Source organism: Phytophthora sojae, assembly GCF_000149755.1.
Source record: "Phytophthora sojae unplaced genomic scaffold PHYSOscaffold_8, whole genome shotgun sequence".
In the NCBI taxonomy this organism is placed as follows: domain Eukaryota; phylum Oomycota; class Peronosporomycetes; order Peronosporales; family Peronosporaceae; genus Phytophthora; species Phytophthora sojae.
This window is the reverse complement of record NW_009258122.1, coordinates 3,000,882-3,016,641: the sequence shown is the minus strand read 5'-3', so window position 1 is coordinate 3,016,641 and position 15,760 is coordinate 3,000,882. Positions and strand designations below refer to the sequence as shown.

Sequence of the window (15,760 nt, the reverse complement as noted above, 5' to 3'; positions counted from 1 at the left end):
CGCGGGCCACTGCGGAGATCTTGCTCGTTTGGATTCCCCTCCGCAGCACCGCCAAACTCTTGGTATCAGCTGTGGACAACGTGCAAGCCACGCACGCAACTCCTCCAGGCACGCAGCCATGACGATTCGCTTTGTGAATCCCAACGCTTTGCAAGTCAGTCAGTCTACCGCCAGTCCAACGGACGGCTGGCAAAATGGCCAGCATGGCTACATCGCGGACTTGTTCGAAGGGTGCTCGGACTGGTATTTACTGAGCAGTTTACTAAAACTATGTCAAAAACACCGAAAATAACGGCTCATGCGGCTCTAACAGAGGTCGAGAGACCGTCTGACTCTCTTGACGCTCATTTTTGGAACTGCGGGCACCCACGCAAGTCTCACCTCGTCTCGCCCGATGTCCCGCCCGCGTCCATGGCTCGCGCCTGTGGCGCTGCTGCTGTTCACCGTCTTGGCTGCAGTTGCGTCGAACTCGCGCGTCTCGCCACTGCAGCAGCACCGACAGTTGAGCGAGAATGACCAGGAAGTCTACGCGCGGCTGCTGGAGGAGCAGACGGCCATGGCGGACGACGAAGCGGCCTGCAACGCCAGCGCCAGCAGCAGCGTGCTGTCCACGTACCTGTCGGCGCTGCCCTCCGTCGCCGGGCTGCAGGGCTGCATCGCCACCAACATCGCGCAGCTGTACCCGTCCATCGCCGGCTCCGGGTCGCAGTGCAACCTCACGACGCTCAGCTCGCTCGTGAGCGGCGACTCGGACGACTCGGCCGCATTCTCGGAGGTGCTGAACCTGCTGCTCGCGGGCGTCGTGAGCTCCAGCGGCTCCGGCTCCAGCTCGACGGACCTATCCAGCGCCTTGTCCTCGTGGAGCGACGACAGCAGCACGCTGCAGGGCTTCTGCAGCGTCATGAACACACAGGCGGGGCCCTGCGTCGAGGCGCTGCTGCCCGAGCTCCTCTCGCTCCTGGATAGCGACGCCACGTGCTGCAGCGAGCTCAACGGGTACCTCGAGGTGGTGAAGCTCATCGTCCCCACGGGCCAGACGCTGGAGCAGACGCTGCTGAGCTTGATCAACGGGCTGCACCAGACCATGTGCACCACCACGAGCTCGGACGATCAGCTGTGCTCCGTTCCGATGAGCTCGTACCTATCTGGCGTCGTGACGAGCGACGAGTCGTCGCTGCTTGGCGCCATCATCTTCCAGGCCGGCGTCCCGCTGTACGCTGCGTCCGAGAGCGACGTCTGCTCCTCGCTGGAGACCACGAGTCTGGCCAGCGGCCTCGCCAGCGGCAAGGATCTTTCGTACTATGCGGCGTCGTGCTGTGCGGCAGCTCTGTCGTCGTTCTTGGAGAGCGTAGACGCCCTGGCGACGCACGTGTCGGGCAACTCGATGGCGGAGCTGTTCACGCTCATCACGGGTCGCCAGAACGCCGCGACGCAGTTCTCCTCGCTGTACTCGACGGTCCAGGGCTGCAGCTTCGGCTCAACGTGCACATCTCCGTCGTTCACCATCTCGAGCTCGAGTTCCGGTGCTGGATCCTCATCGAGTAGCGCCGCCGCGGACAGCAAAACGTTTACTCCGGAGAACGTCACGTGTACGCTGGTCAACTTCTGCGATAGTGACGACGTGTGCAGCGAGGTGTGCGAGGCTGGAACCGCGCTCATTGAGCCGTGGGTGTCCCGCGCCATCACCTACCAGCGCAACCTCTCGTACGCGGAGACGCTGTGCTACGCGGAGATCCCCGCGACCCACAACAGCGTCATCACGCGAGCCCGCGGCTACGGCAACCGCGACCAGCTCTTCAACGCGAAGCTGAACGCCTCGAACGCCGACTCGTACATGCGCACAAGCAACCAGTACCTGAGCGTGACGGATCAGCTGGACCTTGGCGTGCGCTTCCTCGAGCTGGACGTGCACTACTTCGCCTCTTCGTTGCGCAGTGCTCACTGCTCTGAGTTCGGAATCGCTTTCGTGGACGATGCAGCGGCCGCGTTAGTGTCAGCGTTGGGGTCCGTCCTGGACGCGAGCGGTGAAGACAGCACGGTGCAGTGGGGGTCGGAGTTGGTGGGCTGCCTGCCCTCGCTGAGCGGCATCAAGGCGGACGAGCAGCGGCTGCACAACGAGTCGTTGGCTGAGATCGCCACTTGGCTCTCGAGTCACCCGAGCGACCTGGCCGTGATCTACACGGAGATCGGAGACGAGGTTGGCACGTACTCGCAGACGGATGCGCTGCTGGAGCTGTACACGACGACGTTCGGAGACATGCTCTTCTCACCGTCCGACTTGAAGAGTGCCGGCGGCGACTGGAACGGCTTCACGCTGGAAGAGCTCATCGGCCAGGGCAAGCAGGTAATCCTGGTGACCACGCCTGAGGCGAACGATCAGATGTTCTACATGCGCGAGCTGTGCGCGGGCTGGGCGGACGTCCCGAGCAGCACGACCGGCTCGGCCGGCACCTTCTTCGGTGAGACAATGAACGCCGGTACGCTCGTGCGCGCCTTCAAGAGTGAGTTGCACTATGCCACACTCACCGAGGACGCGTTGAGCGGCGGCAGCGTGGAGGTGGACACTGCTGCTGAGCCCGGCCACGTGAACGCCTCGACTCTACCGGTGTTCGTGGCCGCGGGCGTGAACATCCTGGCCCCGGACGAGCTCGACGGCACGATCATGGCCGCGCTGGTCTGGTCCTGGGCCGAGAACGAGCCGGACGTGGACACCGTCACGGCCGTGCAGCTCTCGGCGGCGGACGGCCGGTGGTACGGCGTCGCGGACTCGTCCAGCATCAGTCACGTGGCGTGCGTGAGCAGCAGCAACCGCACGATGTGGGAGCTCGTGGCGCAGGGCTCCAGCTGCCCGGACGGCTACGCGGCGGGGGCCCCGCGCTTGGCGGCGGAGAACTCGGCGCTGCTGGCGGTGCTGCAAGCAGAGTCGAGCGACGCCACGGCGCAGCTGGACGTGGATCTGACCAACTTCCCGGCCATCTCGGCCGCGGACCAGGCCGCGTACGACGCCGGCGACACCAGCAGCAGCCCGTCGCGCATCGGCGCGGACGGCACCGATGGCAGTACGGTCAGTAGCCCGTCGGCGGCGATGGGGGCAACAGCGGCGTGGTCGCTGGCTGCTGCTGCGGCCGTGCTGGCCGTGGCCATATATTGATGAGAAATACTGCAAGAGTAATATGACACATGCATGTTCGGTCTTCATGTGAATACAGAGAAATCTCCTTCATGTGAATGCCGAGAGCTCTCCATAGAGCTTGGTGATCCAGATGTGAGCGCGTCCTGCTGGTTGAAGTGCGACTTCGATGTGGGCCACATTGTGGGCGCAAATTTTTTGCTGTCCGCAGAGTTGAACTCGCAGAGATCACGCGACGCATCTTCCTGATCGTCCCGTGACCATGCTGCTGCGCCCGACCGCTGGATTTTCATCCATACAAAGAAATAGTCCATTGCTAGACGCACGCCAAGCAATCTACTGCTGCGACCGACTCCATAGTTGAGACTCAAACGGGGCTTCTTCCTTTATAAGTTACTGTACGAGTGTGGGGAGGTCTGCCGCCTGCTGCAGCGGCGGCGGCGGTGGTGTCAGCGCCGTGTTCTACCGGACGCTGTGGGGTAAACTACTACTACATGTTGACACGCTCTACGCGTCGTCACACATTGATCACCAGGTCCCCAGCACTGCTGCTGTGGCTGCTAGCGGACGCGTCCGCACCGCTCAGCACCTCGATCAGGAAGTCGAGGCACGAGTCGTCAAAGTCCGACACGTCCATGGCGGCGTCGCTGTCGGTGGTGGCCGAGGCCGTGCTGGCGCTCGGGCAGGGGCTGGCGGGCGACGAACATTTGGCCTGCTGCAGCTCCTGCTGGAAGGACGTCGTCCGCTGCTCGGTCGTCTCCATGGCCAGCAGCGAGATGCTGACCTTGGAGGGCGACGACAGCGGCGCGCGCAGGCGGCTGGCGAGCACCGGGTCCACGCCGCCGCTCGGGTCCTTCTTGGTCTTGGCGAGCTGGCAGAGCTGCACCATGTCCTCGTCGAGCCTGTGCTCGGGGCGCACGAGCTTCTTGCGGTCCTTGCGCAGCCCACGCAGGCGGCGCCCCACCTTCTCGTAGTACTTTTGCGCGTGCGTCTGCACCTGGCGCGGCGAGCGCGTGCCCACATAGCTCGCGATCTTCTTCCACGGGCCGTGCGGATACAGCTTGAGCCCGTCCAGGAAGCGGTCGTGCTCCTCGCCCGACCAGAGGCCCCTCTCGATGCTGCGCGTGCTGCTGGTGGCGGGTTTCAACATGGCTGACTATGTAATGACCTGTCGATTGGGCGGGTGTGCGTGCTGCGAGGCAAATTCCGAACTGGGCTGGACCGCCGCTGGCGCGAGGTCTCTGCTGCACTGACTGCAACGGGGATTTCGCGTGATTCGCTCCCTCGCTGTCCGTCTGCAGCTGATGCTGGTATATCTCCCGCCTTATGTCCCGCTGGTGCTTTAGTCGGCGAGCCTTGTGTCAAACTCCACGTTGAGAGGATTGAGCGTGAGGCAGGCGAGAATCCAAGCGGTCTCGGTGCGAGAGTCATACGCCGCGGTGCTTCTTGGACACACCGCTGTCAAAACAAACACCATTCCTCACTGCGGGCGATGTGGGTTCATCATTCGTTTACCGACGAGGGCAGCGCCCCCCCCCCTGACTCTACGCGGTTGTCGCGTAGGCCCGCTTCAATGTGCAGCGGGTCTGCAATCGCCTGTGGCGTATCACCAAGAATCTTGGCTAACGACGCTCGTCAACTCTTTCATTACTACCGCAGTCTCCACTCACATGAGAGGTGATGAAGATGCACGATCAAGCCATGTTTGGTGTGCCAGGCAGCGTTCCGCTTTTTGCTGTGCGCGAGGATCGCCGGGCTTGATGGGTACGCGGCTGAGGTGACCACATCGTCTCCGACGGGCCCGGTTGGATTTTTTCATCGGTTGCGGCGCGCTTGGCGTGCGTGGACGAGGGAGGGCGCGCAGACGGAGCTCAGCGTTGACGCTAACGCTGTTCGTGCTCATCTCACGCGCAAGCGCGAGCATGACCGCGCCGGCGCAAGGCAAGCGTGGCGTGGCGGCGGGTCCTCGATGCCAGCATCGGCCCCCGCTTAAAACTTATAAGCGGGCGTTCGCTGCTGTATAAGCGGCACCCTGCGATGAACACCTTGCTCCGCCGGAACGCATTGCACCGCAGGGAAGAATCCTGCAATGCTGGCTGGCTGCGTGACCAGATTGGTCGTCATCCTGAGTTACAGTACAAGTTGTCGTACACTTCGTTTCGCTGTCCACCAGCGGCACTACAAGTAATAGGCATCGGTGGCTTCGCGCTGGAACGCCCCAAACGGCAGTACCAAGTGGAGAATACATTCTGTGCGGGTCAACCTACGTACGAGCTCGCAGGCTGCAAGAAGATCGACCGAGTCTCTGTTGCACAGTCTCTCCACCCCACGCTGCACGGTACACCATACTGTCCCGATAGTCGCGGCACAATCAAACCGCTGGACTAATCAAAAAGTGTAGCCATCTAAATTGTTGCGTTAGACTCGACGGCTGTTCGAGGCTGCTGGCTAGTGCTGGTGGCCACCGCGTGCGTATGGCAACGCGTGAGGAACTTCTCGAGCGACAGAAGCACGGGCGCCGACGCGCTCTGGTCGTGGGCGACCTTGATGACGTAGTTGATGCTGTCCTTACCCAGCAACCGCTGCTGCAGCGCCAGCTGGAGCTTGCTGAAGATCTTCTGGTGCCAAACGGGCAGCACCAGCGGCGGTGTAACTGCTGTTTCCGAGCTCGATCCAGACCAGAAGAACTCCACCACGCTGCGGCTGCAGTGAGACAGCAACCCCCATTGGTCGAAGGGTAGCCGGTTGGTCTGCGAAAACAGTCGGAGGCGGCGGCACTGCACGCGCGAAAGCTCGCCGCTCTTCAGCCCTTGCAGAATGTCCGTGAGCAGCGCCATGGGGTCGACTGGCCGGATCAGTTGTCGAGCGCACACCGCCACGATCTCACCCGCGCGCGTGTAGATGGCTGTGACCTGCTCATACAGCTCGGGCGGAGGGTGCCGGTGTTGGTGAACGAGCTCAACCGGGCGATCCCGCTTCCTCGGCACCATTTTACCCAGCGAGCGGATGCCCTCGCCTTCTTGAGGCGTCATGACGGTGGCTAGTTGCCAGCTCTCAGGGTTCAGTAGCACCTTCATATTCTCCACCATGACGCGAGATACCTGGCGTGTGAGTATCTGCAGCATGCGTCGAGGTCGCTCAGGCTTCTTGAGCACGCCGATGTCATGCAAGAACTCCTCATCGTCCTCCGATGGCCGCCATATGCGCAGTACGTGTACACCCCACAGCGCATCACTGAAGGTCGAGGGCACCGTGATGAGCTCGAACCACGCGCGTGACGTCAAGCTCAGCCGATGCAGTGCGCGAACTGTAAGGAACTCTTGCAGCCGCAAGAGATTTCCGCGGCCATAATCGACCACCCGCGAACCGCCGAGTCTGTACGAGCGATTGCTTGGCGGCAGGGCACCAAAGCAACTCGAGAAAGTTTCTTCTCGGGTTTGGAACAGGTCCGGGTCCAGCTTATACCGGGACTGCTGGTACACCTTGGATTGTTTGAGGCCTGCTTGTTGCGCCGAGTTGCTGAGCATCAGTTCTGGCGGGACAGGTTTGGCGTTAGGTGAGCGATCACCACTTGTTCCGGTTGTCCGATACGAATTAATCGCTAATGAAGTTGCTGATGGGCACATCGTGAATGTGCCGGATGCATTCGCTCCATCAAAAGCCTGACGACCTCCATGAACCATATTCGCTCTCTCTGCATACTCTTGCCGCGGAGACGCGGACGACACAGCTGTCGTCTCACGTCTAGGAGCTGCAACGTGAAGGAAGTCAAAGTTGTTCGGATCATCCAGCGATGCGTCTGGTCTGGACGACCGTCGAGCGAAAGTTTTGAACTTCCGCAAGCGTTTCGATCGAGGAGGTGGAACACTACTGCCATCTCCATTCGCATTGGCTCCGAGTCGATTAGTGGTGATACCATCACCACGCGATAGCGGATCTGGATCTGGTTGGTCGCTCGTTAAAGACGACATGGAAGCGAGCCCCGTGGCCACACGAGATGGTCGAGTGCGTTTGGTCTTCTCTTCTGTTGGGGCAGTAGTAGATCCAAACGTAACTTGAACGCGAGCACTGAGAGACGGCGAAATGCGGATGTCGCTGGACTCGATACTTTCCTGGCATGCTTTGGAGCAGTAAGCGCGTGCGACGAGTGAAGCTCGCATCGAGGATGAGACCACAGGCTGAGTCGGGTCAACACTAGCGGGTCCTCCTGCTGGCCGCTTGACGTGCGGACGAAAGAACCGCGTTTTGCAGTTCCAGCACGTCGCCATGGGGATACTGTTAGATGACGTCGGTTTCCGCAGTTGGAACGGAGGGTTCGAGCCTGTTGGGGGCTTTGCACTCTGAGGCCCTGGCACACGAGGTGAGATCAACGGGAACACAAGGGCGGCGCCCGCTGAGCTCATCACTGCAGACGGAAACGGGCGGCGGTCACTTGCTTCGGCCGACGCGTCTAGCGAGCGAGCAGAGTCTGGCATCGATCTGCTGGTAGCCACGGCCTTTTCAAGCCGTCGTTGATGCTTTTTGAGCTTCACGCACTCGTTCTGGAAGGCCTTCCAACTGGGGTCATCCGCCGAAGTGTCGACGTCCTCAAAGAGCTTGCGAAGCTTGGGGGCTGGAGTGTCGAGCAACACCTTGCCTGTGATTTGTTCATACACCACCACCTGCGCGTAGCTCCCGAGCTGCTTGGACTTAAGATACTGCGCCAGCTCCAACGCGTCCCAATACTCCGGCATGATAGTCACCGCTTCATCGAAATCATCACTTCCTGTATTATTCGCACTGGCCGTCGAGGGCGGGGCCGAGTCTTTGTCCTTATTACGCGGTGGTGCCGCCCCCTTCCACTTGGTGCCGCGCTTGCCAGTGCGTGAGCTCCGTCGCCACGCCTCTTTCTCCACCTCCACCACCACTTTCACGTTCGCAAGTCGGTCTTCCATTTGCGCGATCTCATTTTCCAGCTCTTGCGCCGTAGCCGACATAGTCTACAGCCCGGCCACCACTACGTACGCACGTGCAGTGCACTTTGAACTCAATCAGACCTTTACAAAACACTTCACAGCCAAAGAGAGAGAGATAGGCCTCTATTTACAGACTTGGTCGCATTATTTTGGAGGGAATGGCAGACGCAGCGCTCGATATAGGAACGCAATCTCCATCGCACTCTCCTCCAGCTGCTCCAAACGACCACCACCGCCGAAGTGGCCGTCGTCTTCACCCATTTTCAGCAAAATGAGACGCTTGTCGTTTTTCGGTAGCGAGGCCTGCACTTTGCGCATCTTGTACACCCACTTGGCAGGCTCCCAGAACTGCACGCGCTGGTCATTCAGACTACCCGTGACAAACATGGCCGGATAGACCTGGTTTTCTCGCACATTCTCGCACGGCGCGTACGATTGAATGTACTCGCGAGCCTTCGGTCCGCTCGGATCGCCCCATTCGTCGTACTCGTGGACTGTCAGCGGCAAAGTCGGGTCTTGCATCGTCGCCAAGATGTCGACGAAGGGCACCTTCATAACCAGAGCCTGGTACAGGTGCGGATACTCGTTGGCCACATACCCCATGATGAGGCCACCAGCACTCACTCCCTTACCAGCGAGGCGCTTCGGGTTCGTGAAGCCTGCGTCTAGCAGGTGGTGAGTACAGGACACGTAGTCGTCGAAGGTGTGGCGCTTCTGCATGCCTTTGCCAGCCTGGTACCATTGCAAACCCAGCTCTCCACCTCCACGCACGTGGGCAAGTGCGATCACCCAGCCGCGCTCCAGCAAACTTAAATGCTCCAGCTCAAAGTCCGCCTCGAGGTTTGTGCCGTACGCTCCGTATCCGATCAGCAGCGTCGGGTTCTGTCCGTTCAGCGTGATATCACGACGGTGGATAAGCGTCATCGGAATTTTCACACCTTGGCTGGTCATGCTGGGCACATAGCACCGTTGGCAAGTGTACAGCTTCGGGTCGAACGTCGAATGTGTAGGCTTCTGGGCATAGTCACGCTTACGCTCGTGCTTGATGGACCTGTCCGTGAGCTCTGTCTCCTTAAGGACGCGCAGTTCTCTGTTCTTCATATCGTAGTCGAACACAATCTCAGGAACCAGTGGAGTGGACACTTGGAAGCGCACGCGGTGAGCGGCGTAGTCGCGGTTGACTCCAGGCGAAACGCGGCAGATCTCGAGCTCTTCAGGCAACGGAATGTAGTGGTCACCGCTGTCCGTGTCGCTCTGTCCATCCAGACTGCAGACTCGAATTCGCGGCACACTGTTCACTCGCTCGTACAGCACAAGGTACTTCTCGAACAGATCCACATCCTCGATCTTCACGTCCTCATGCTCAGGAACAAGCGTCTCCCACTGCCCAACCGAGGACGACGTCGGCTCCGTCGCTTGTGCGTTCCACTTGGACGTTGCGATCTTGTAGTTGAGTGCGCCGTCCGCGTTCGTGACGATGAAAAATTGTCCAGCAGCGTGGTCAGCAAAGTAGAGCGTGCCAGCCTCGCGCAGACGCAGCAGCTGGGGCCGCGCGTCGATGTCCTGACCGTCCAGCGCGTAGATCTCGGACGTGTTCTTGGAGTTGCAGTTGATCAGCACAAAGCGCGCGTCCTTGGTCTGCGATACGTCCACGAAGAAGGCCTCGTCCTGCTCCTCGTAGATCTAGCGTGCAACAAAAATATAGCCATGTTAGAGCGCTTATCCCCATTTGTTGTTCATCATTTCTGAACTTTCCACTTCAAGTCTGAAGCAGAATCTGAAGATCCCATTGATCACGTCACGTCTCGCCACGTACCAGTTCTTGTTCGTGAGTCGCCAGGTTGTACCTGTAGACAGCACACGGCCGGCCGTGGCCGTCCACCTTCGTGTAGTAGAAGACTCTGGTCGGTGCCGGGGCCGAGCTCCACTCGACGTTCTTGATGCCCGTGACGTCCTCCAGAGGCTGCAGTTTGCCCGTCTTCAGGTCCCTCAGCACCGCTCGACACTGCTCGTGGTCGTTCTCCATAACCAGCAGCAGCTGCGTCGCGTCGGGCGAGATCTTCATGCCCGAGACGAACTGGAAGCCGTGGTTGAGCGACGGCTCTACGTTCTGGTTTAGCACCACCTCGTCGGCGGTCGTTGAAGTTGCCGCGCCAGTTGCACTTGCACTTGCGTCGGATTCCTTGGAAAGCTGGCGACGTCGGCGGTAGTACACGGGGAAGTTCTCGCCGGGCGCCTGCCGCATGTAGTACTCAAAGTCGCCGACGCACTCGGGGATGCTAAAGTCCTCGCGCGCCAGGCGGTTGCGCAGTTCCACGTGGAAGGCGCGCTCCACCTTGCGGAACTTGGGCTTCGAGAGCTGATTGGCCAGGTAGTTGCGCTCCAGCTGCCGGCAACAGGCAGCAATACGAAAGGTTGGAGAATTGCAGGTTGGCAATAGGTAGGCAAAAACAGTGTGTGAACCTTGAGGAACCGCTGCAGCCGCGGGTTGTCCGGGTTTTTGAGCCACTCCCAGTACGAGTCCGCGGCCGTGAAGCATCCGAACTGCTGTTTAGTGAGTGCAGAGCTGTGCAGGCGCCGGAAAGCAGGTCGAAGCCATGGCGACCGTCGCGCAGCGGCGCTCACGGTGAAGCCCATGCGCATCATTGCTCGCAACCGCTCGAAATGTGTTGGACTATTTGGTCAAATTGGGCTGGACTATTTGGCGGATGGGTAATTTATCAAAATGGGTATATTTTTTACTTTTTGATCCATTTCACGAAATAGTCCGTCTTATATTATTTGGTATTTGGTCCCGCATCTGATTTTTGCCCCGTGTCGTTTTCGGGGTGACCCGCTGCGACTACTGTACTGCAGCTCGCCATCTGACGTTGCGGCTGGCTGGCCAAGTCAGCCTCCAGCTGCAGCCGTTTATTGCATGGTGGAAAACCCCGTGCAGGCGATAAACGCCTTCGACGGCGCGGCGTAGAACGGGAAAATCCACGCACGTCAAGGCCTCGCGGTCGTCCCAAAATGTGTGCGCTACACCAGTGAAGCCATTTGGCGTGCAATTGAGCTCTACGATTGGCCAGCTGAGGGGGAGCAAAGGAGAAAAGAGGAGCGTCGAGCACACGACAGCGGCAGCTCGCGAGTAGAGGCGTCCGTCACTTACTCCACAGGCCGACGCGGCGTCGAAAGGACAGCGAGCTACAGCAGCGAGCGCGCACCATATAGACACACAGCCATGGAGGGAATTAAGGTGCGCCAATGGAGCTGCTACCGCCGTTAGGCTAGTGTTAACACTAGCTTATCCGCCCGCCCTGTCGCTTTAAGCTAACCTTCATTGTTGCCGGTTAGGTGTACACGCCGGACCCGGAGCACGTGTGGCTGCCCGGCGTCATCTGCGCTGCCTCGGGCGACGGCAAGCAGCTCACCGTGCGGCTGGACGAGGTGGTGGGGCCCCGCGACGAGGCGGCGCTGGAGCGCATCGAGTCGGAGCGCGAGCTGAAGGCGCTGGCCGGCTCGCAGCGCGCCGTGGACCTGACGGACAGCGCCCTGCTGGAGGCGCTCAACGCCAAGAACACGTCGGTGGAGTCGGGGGACAACAAGCCGTCGCTGCCGCTGCAGAACTCGAGCGAGAGCGCCAACAATGGCTTCGAGGACATGATCCTCATCGACCACTTGCACGAGGCCTCCATCCTCTATAACCTCCGGAGGAGGTTCTTCCGGCAATTGCCATGTACGTTTGTTTGTGTTTTTGCATTTGTCTCTAACCGCGTTAGAGATTTTTTTATGAACTGACAATATTTATTGTCATGTGCATTGATTGCATTTAATGCATGATGCAATAATTGTTATTATGGGGCAGACACGTACACGGGGCGCATCTGCATCGCCGTGAACCCGTACCAGTGGCTGGACCTGTACTCGAAGCAGACGATGGACAAGTTCAGCGACGGCAAGCGCGAGAACAAGGCCCCGCACGTGTACGCCGTGTCCATGGAGGCCTTTTTCAACATGCGGCAGAAGCAGGAGAACCAGAGCATCCTCGTGTCGGGCGAGTCGGGCGCCGGCAAGACGGAGACGACCAAGATCGTCATGAGCCACCTGGCCGCGCTGGCCACCAATTCCAACTCCAAGGTCATCCAGCAGATCATCCAGGCCAACCCGCTGCTCGAGTCCTTCGGCAACGCCAAGACTGTGCGCAACGACAACTCGAGTCGCTTCGGCAAGTTCACGGAGCTGCAGTTCACGCTCGAGGGCCAGCTCATCGGCGCGCGCTCGCGCACGTACCTGCTCGAGAAGAGCCGCGTGACGACGCAGGCGGACGGCGAGCGCAACTTCCACATCTTCTACCAGCTGCTGGCGCAGCGCAAGCAGTTCCCGGACCTCGAGCTCGACATGGTCGACTCGTTCAAGTACGTCTCCACTAGGGCCGAGGCCCCCGGCGGAGACGAGGAGGGAGATCTCAGCAGGACGCGTGAGGCGCTCGAGGTCGTGGGCATCGAGCAGCCGCTGCAGCAGGAGATCATGCAGATCCTGGGCGCCGTGCTGCACCTCGGAGAGACCGAGTTCACCACGCGCAACGGAGACGTGGACGCTTCGCAGCTCGTGGACCTCAAGCACTTCACCGTGGCCTGTCGCCTGCTTGGCGTGGAGGTCGAAGCGCTCGAGCGCGCCGTGTGCAACCGCAACGTGTTTGTCGGCCGCGAAGTCATCCTGAAGCCCATGACGCAGGACCAGGCCGCCGACTGCCGTGACGCGCTGGCCAAGAGCTTGTACTCGAAGCTGTTCCTGTGGCTGGTGGAGCAGATCAACGAGACGATCGGCGTCAAGACCAAAGGCGCGGGCTCGTTCATTGGCATTCTGGATATCTTCGGCTTCGAGCACTTCGAAACCAACTCGTTCGAGCAGTTCTGCATCAACTACGCCAACGAGAAGCTGCAGCAGAAGTTCGTGCAGGACGTGCTCAAGACGGTGCAGATCGAGTATGAGGAGGAGAATATTACGTGGTCCCACATTACTTTCGCAGACAACCAGGACGTGCTGAATCTCATCGAAGGCCGCCTGGGTGTCATCAGCTTCCTGAACGAAGAATCGCTGCTGGCCACGGGCACGGACGCGTCGTTCGCGAGCAAACTGGGGGCGGTGATGGAGAACAACCCGCTGCTGGAGACGCCGCGGCTGAACAAGTGCGCCTTCTCTATCTACCACTACGCTGGCAAGGTGACCTACGACGCGTCAGGCTTCCTCGACAAGCACCGTGACGCCATCTTGCCGGATATCAAGCAGTGCATGAGCAAGTCGAAGCTGACTATTCTGTCCAAGATGTTCACGGACGACGTGAACGCGAGCAGCGCCAACAGTGCCGCTCCTTCATCTCGTAGCCGGTCGCGTAGCAGCAACAAGAAGGGAGGTCACGCGCAGACGCGCCGCACTACAGTGGGCACCCAGTTCAAGGAGAGTCTGTCCCAGCTCATGGAGAAGATCGGACTCACGGAGGTGCACTATGTGCGTTGTCTGAAGCCCAACCCGCTCAAGAGCGCCAACTGCTTCTCGCACGGGGACATCGTGAGCCAGCTACGTTGCGCCGGTGTCATCGAGGCCATCCGCGTCTCTCGCAGTGCGTACCCGAGCCGAATGCCGCACCTGGAGTGCATCAAGAAGTTCCGCGTGCTACTGACGGGTGCCGTTCCCACGCAGGGCAAGTTCATCAACGAGTCGGACCCGGATATCAAGTCCAAGTGCGAGGACTTGATGGACAAGCTTCTGCCTGGACGCAACATCCAGGACTACCAGGTGGGTCTGACCCGCGTGTACTTCCGCGAAGGCGTACTGGAAGAGCTGGAGACCAAGCGGGGTTGGGCGCTCCGCAAGTACGCCATCGTGCTGCAGAAGAACGTGCGCTGCTGGCTGATGCGGCGGCTCTTCCTGCGGCAAAAGCAGCAGATTGTGGTGATTCAGAAGTACTGGCGTCGCTACGTGGTGCACAAGCGCTACCTTACGCTGCGCCGAGGCGTGGTGTTGCTCCAGGCCCAAGTGCGCGGCATGTCGGCTCGCAAGATGTACCGCGTGCTCAAGTTCGACTACTGCATCGTGCGGTTCCAGGCGTACTGCCGCATGCACACGGAGCGCCAGCGCTACTTGAAGACGCTGGCGGCTGTGAGGCGGCTGCAGGGTTTCTTCCGCTTCTCACTACTGCGTCTCGTGTTCCTGCGTAAGATGGAGAAGGAGAAGGCCTACAAGGAGCTGGGCTCCAAGGTGGCGCAGCTCCAGATGAAGTTGGACAGGAAGCAGGTGCACACGGGAGCGAAAATGTCACCGTCAGGGAAGAACCGGTCACCTAGTCCATCGGACGCGCCGCACGCGTCGGGATCCGGCAGCGAGCGCGGCACGAACAGCAGCAGCTCAACGCGGGGCTCGATGCTCAACAGTCGCTTCAGCGGCACCAGCGGCATACTGGATGAGAGCCACGAAGTGATCACCGCGCTCCACGAAGAAAACGAGAAGCTGCGCCAGCAGCTCGAGAAGCAGGAGGCCGAGATCCAGCGGCTAAAGACCGAGAACCGCACGCTCAAGAACTGGCAGCAGTCCAAGGAGGTGGGCGAGCAGGTGCAGAAGCTGGCGCACCGCGACCAGGAGAGCAAGGACCTGACGTACCTGGCAGCGATCGAGTCGGAGTACGAGAAGCTGCGCTCGTACATCTGCGAGACGCGCGAGCTTCCTACCGACATTGGCAGCATCACTCAGGCAAACCAAGCGGCGCCCGCTACTGGTGGCGGCCGCGGCTCGCTGACCTCGCTCTCGTCCGATAAGTCTCTGCTGGCCACGGCGGCGGCTAACGGCATCATGGACCAGAAGTCGGCCGAGGCGCACCACTTGCTGCTGAAGAGTGCCGCGCGCATCGCCCACGCCAAGAGCAAGGTCTCGAGCAAGGGCAACGCGCGCCGCGTGAAGGACCACTGGGAGGAGATCCGCAACTACCCGCCGCCCATGCACTACACGCTGGGCTCGGTGCCCTGGAAGCGGCTGCTCACGGACTGGGCGCAGGGCAACCCGAAGAAGCTAGACTACATGACGCGGTGGCTCAAGAACGTGCTGGACGGCGGCCCCATTGTGTCGGACACGTTCCCCATGGGCGTCGAGCTCAAGTACGTGACGCCCATGATGCTGGACGGATTTATGCAGCTCGTGATCCCCAAGCTCGCGGAGCGGCCAGATATCCAGGTGCACGTGCACACGAAGGAGTTTATTGGAACGAGCATGCGGATCACGCTATCGCAGCTGGAGCAGCAGGGTAGTCAACGCGCGTCGTCCGCGCACCCGCGCGTAGAACGCTCCCCGCCCATGGAGGTCGAGGACTTCCAGCGCATCTCGATCCTCGCCAATTCGAATAGCCGGAATTCCAGCAGCCGCATGTCCGCGTCCACGCTGAGTCTGTCCCCGATGGAGTCGAGCTCGGCCATCTCGTCGGGCAGCCCGAGCAGCTACCGCTCGAGTATCTTCCGCTCCGGCCGCAGCAACCACAGCGGCGAGCACAGCGGCGCGCGTAACTCGTTCTTCCATCGCAACAAGTAGAGCGATTGATATCATGGATGGATGGATGGGGCCGGTAAAGGAAGGCACGATGGGGACCGAGCTACTGCGAGCGAGCGAGTGGTGGCAGCCTATGGATAGGTGTGTGTTTAGTTAGCCA

General features: G+C 60.4%; 4 protein-coding genes across 4 annotated transcripts; 2 read left to right on the top strand and 2 right to left on the bottom strand.

Annotated features, from left to right (window-relative positions):
- Window positions 1-394: 394 nt before the first annotated feature.
- On the top strand, window positions 395-3,151 carry PHYSODRAFT_518272 (hypothetical protein; the record flags this gene model as incomplete). The annotated part of the gene is made up of 1 exon (XM_009535723.1): window positions 395-3,151. One exon carries the CDS (start codon window positions 395-397, stop codon window positions 3,149-3,151), a length of 2,757 nt encoding a protein of 918 aa, XP_009534018.1.
- A 547-nt stretch (window positions 3,152-3,698) lies between these two features.
- PHYSODRAFT_454958 (hypothetical protein) lies at window positions 3,699-4,280 on the bottom strand (the record flags this gene model as incomplete). The annotated part of the gene is made up of 1 exon (XM_009535722.1): window positions 3,699-4,280. A coding segment is annotated over one exon (582 nt), but the record flags the coding sequence as incomplete, so codon positions are not given.
- A 79-nt stretch (window positions 4,281-4,359) lies between these two features.
- Window positions 4,360-9,117, bottom strand: PHYSODRAFT_355348 (hypothetical protein). Its single transcript, XM_009535721.1, has one exon. It carries the CDS (start codon window positions 8,104-8,106, stop codon window positions 5,536-5,538), a length of 2,571 nt encoding a protein of 856 aa, XP_009534016.1. The 5' UTR covers window positions 8,107-9,117; the 3' UTR covers window positions 4,360-5,535.
- Window positions 9,118-11,308: 2,191 nt separating this feature from the next.
- On the top strand, window positions 11,309-15,642 carry PHYSODRAFT_318067 (hypothetical protein; the record flags this gene model as incomplete). Its single annotated transcript, XM_009535720.1, has 3 exons — window positions 11,309-11,323; window positions 11,422-11,803; window positions 11,933-15,642. 3 exons carry the CDS (start codon window positions 11,309-11,311, stop codon window positions 15,640-15,642), a joined length of 4,107 nt encoding a protein of 1,368 aa, XP_009534015.1.
- Window positions 15,643-15,760: the final 118 nt, after the last annotated feature.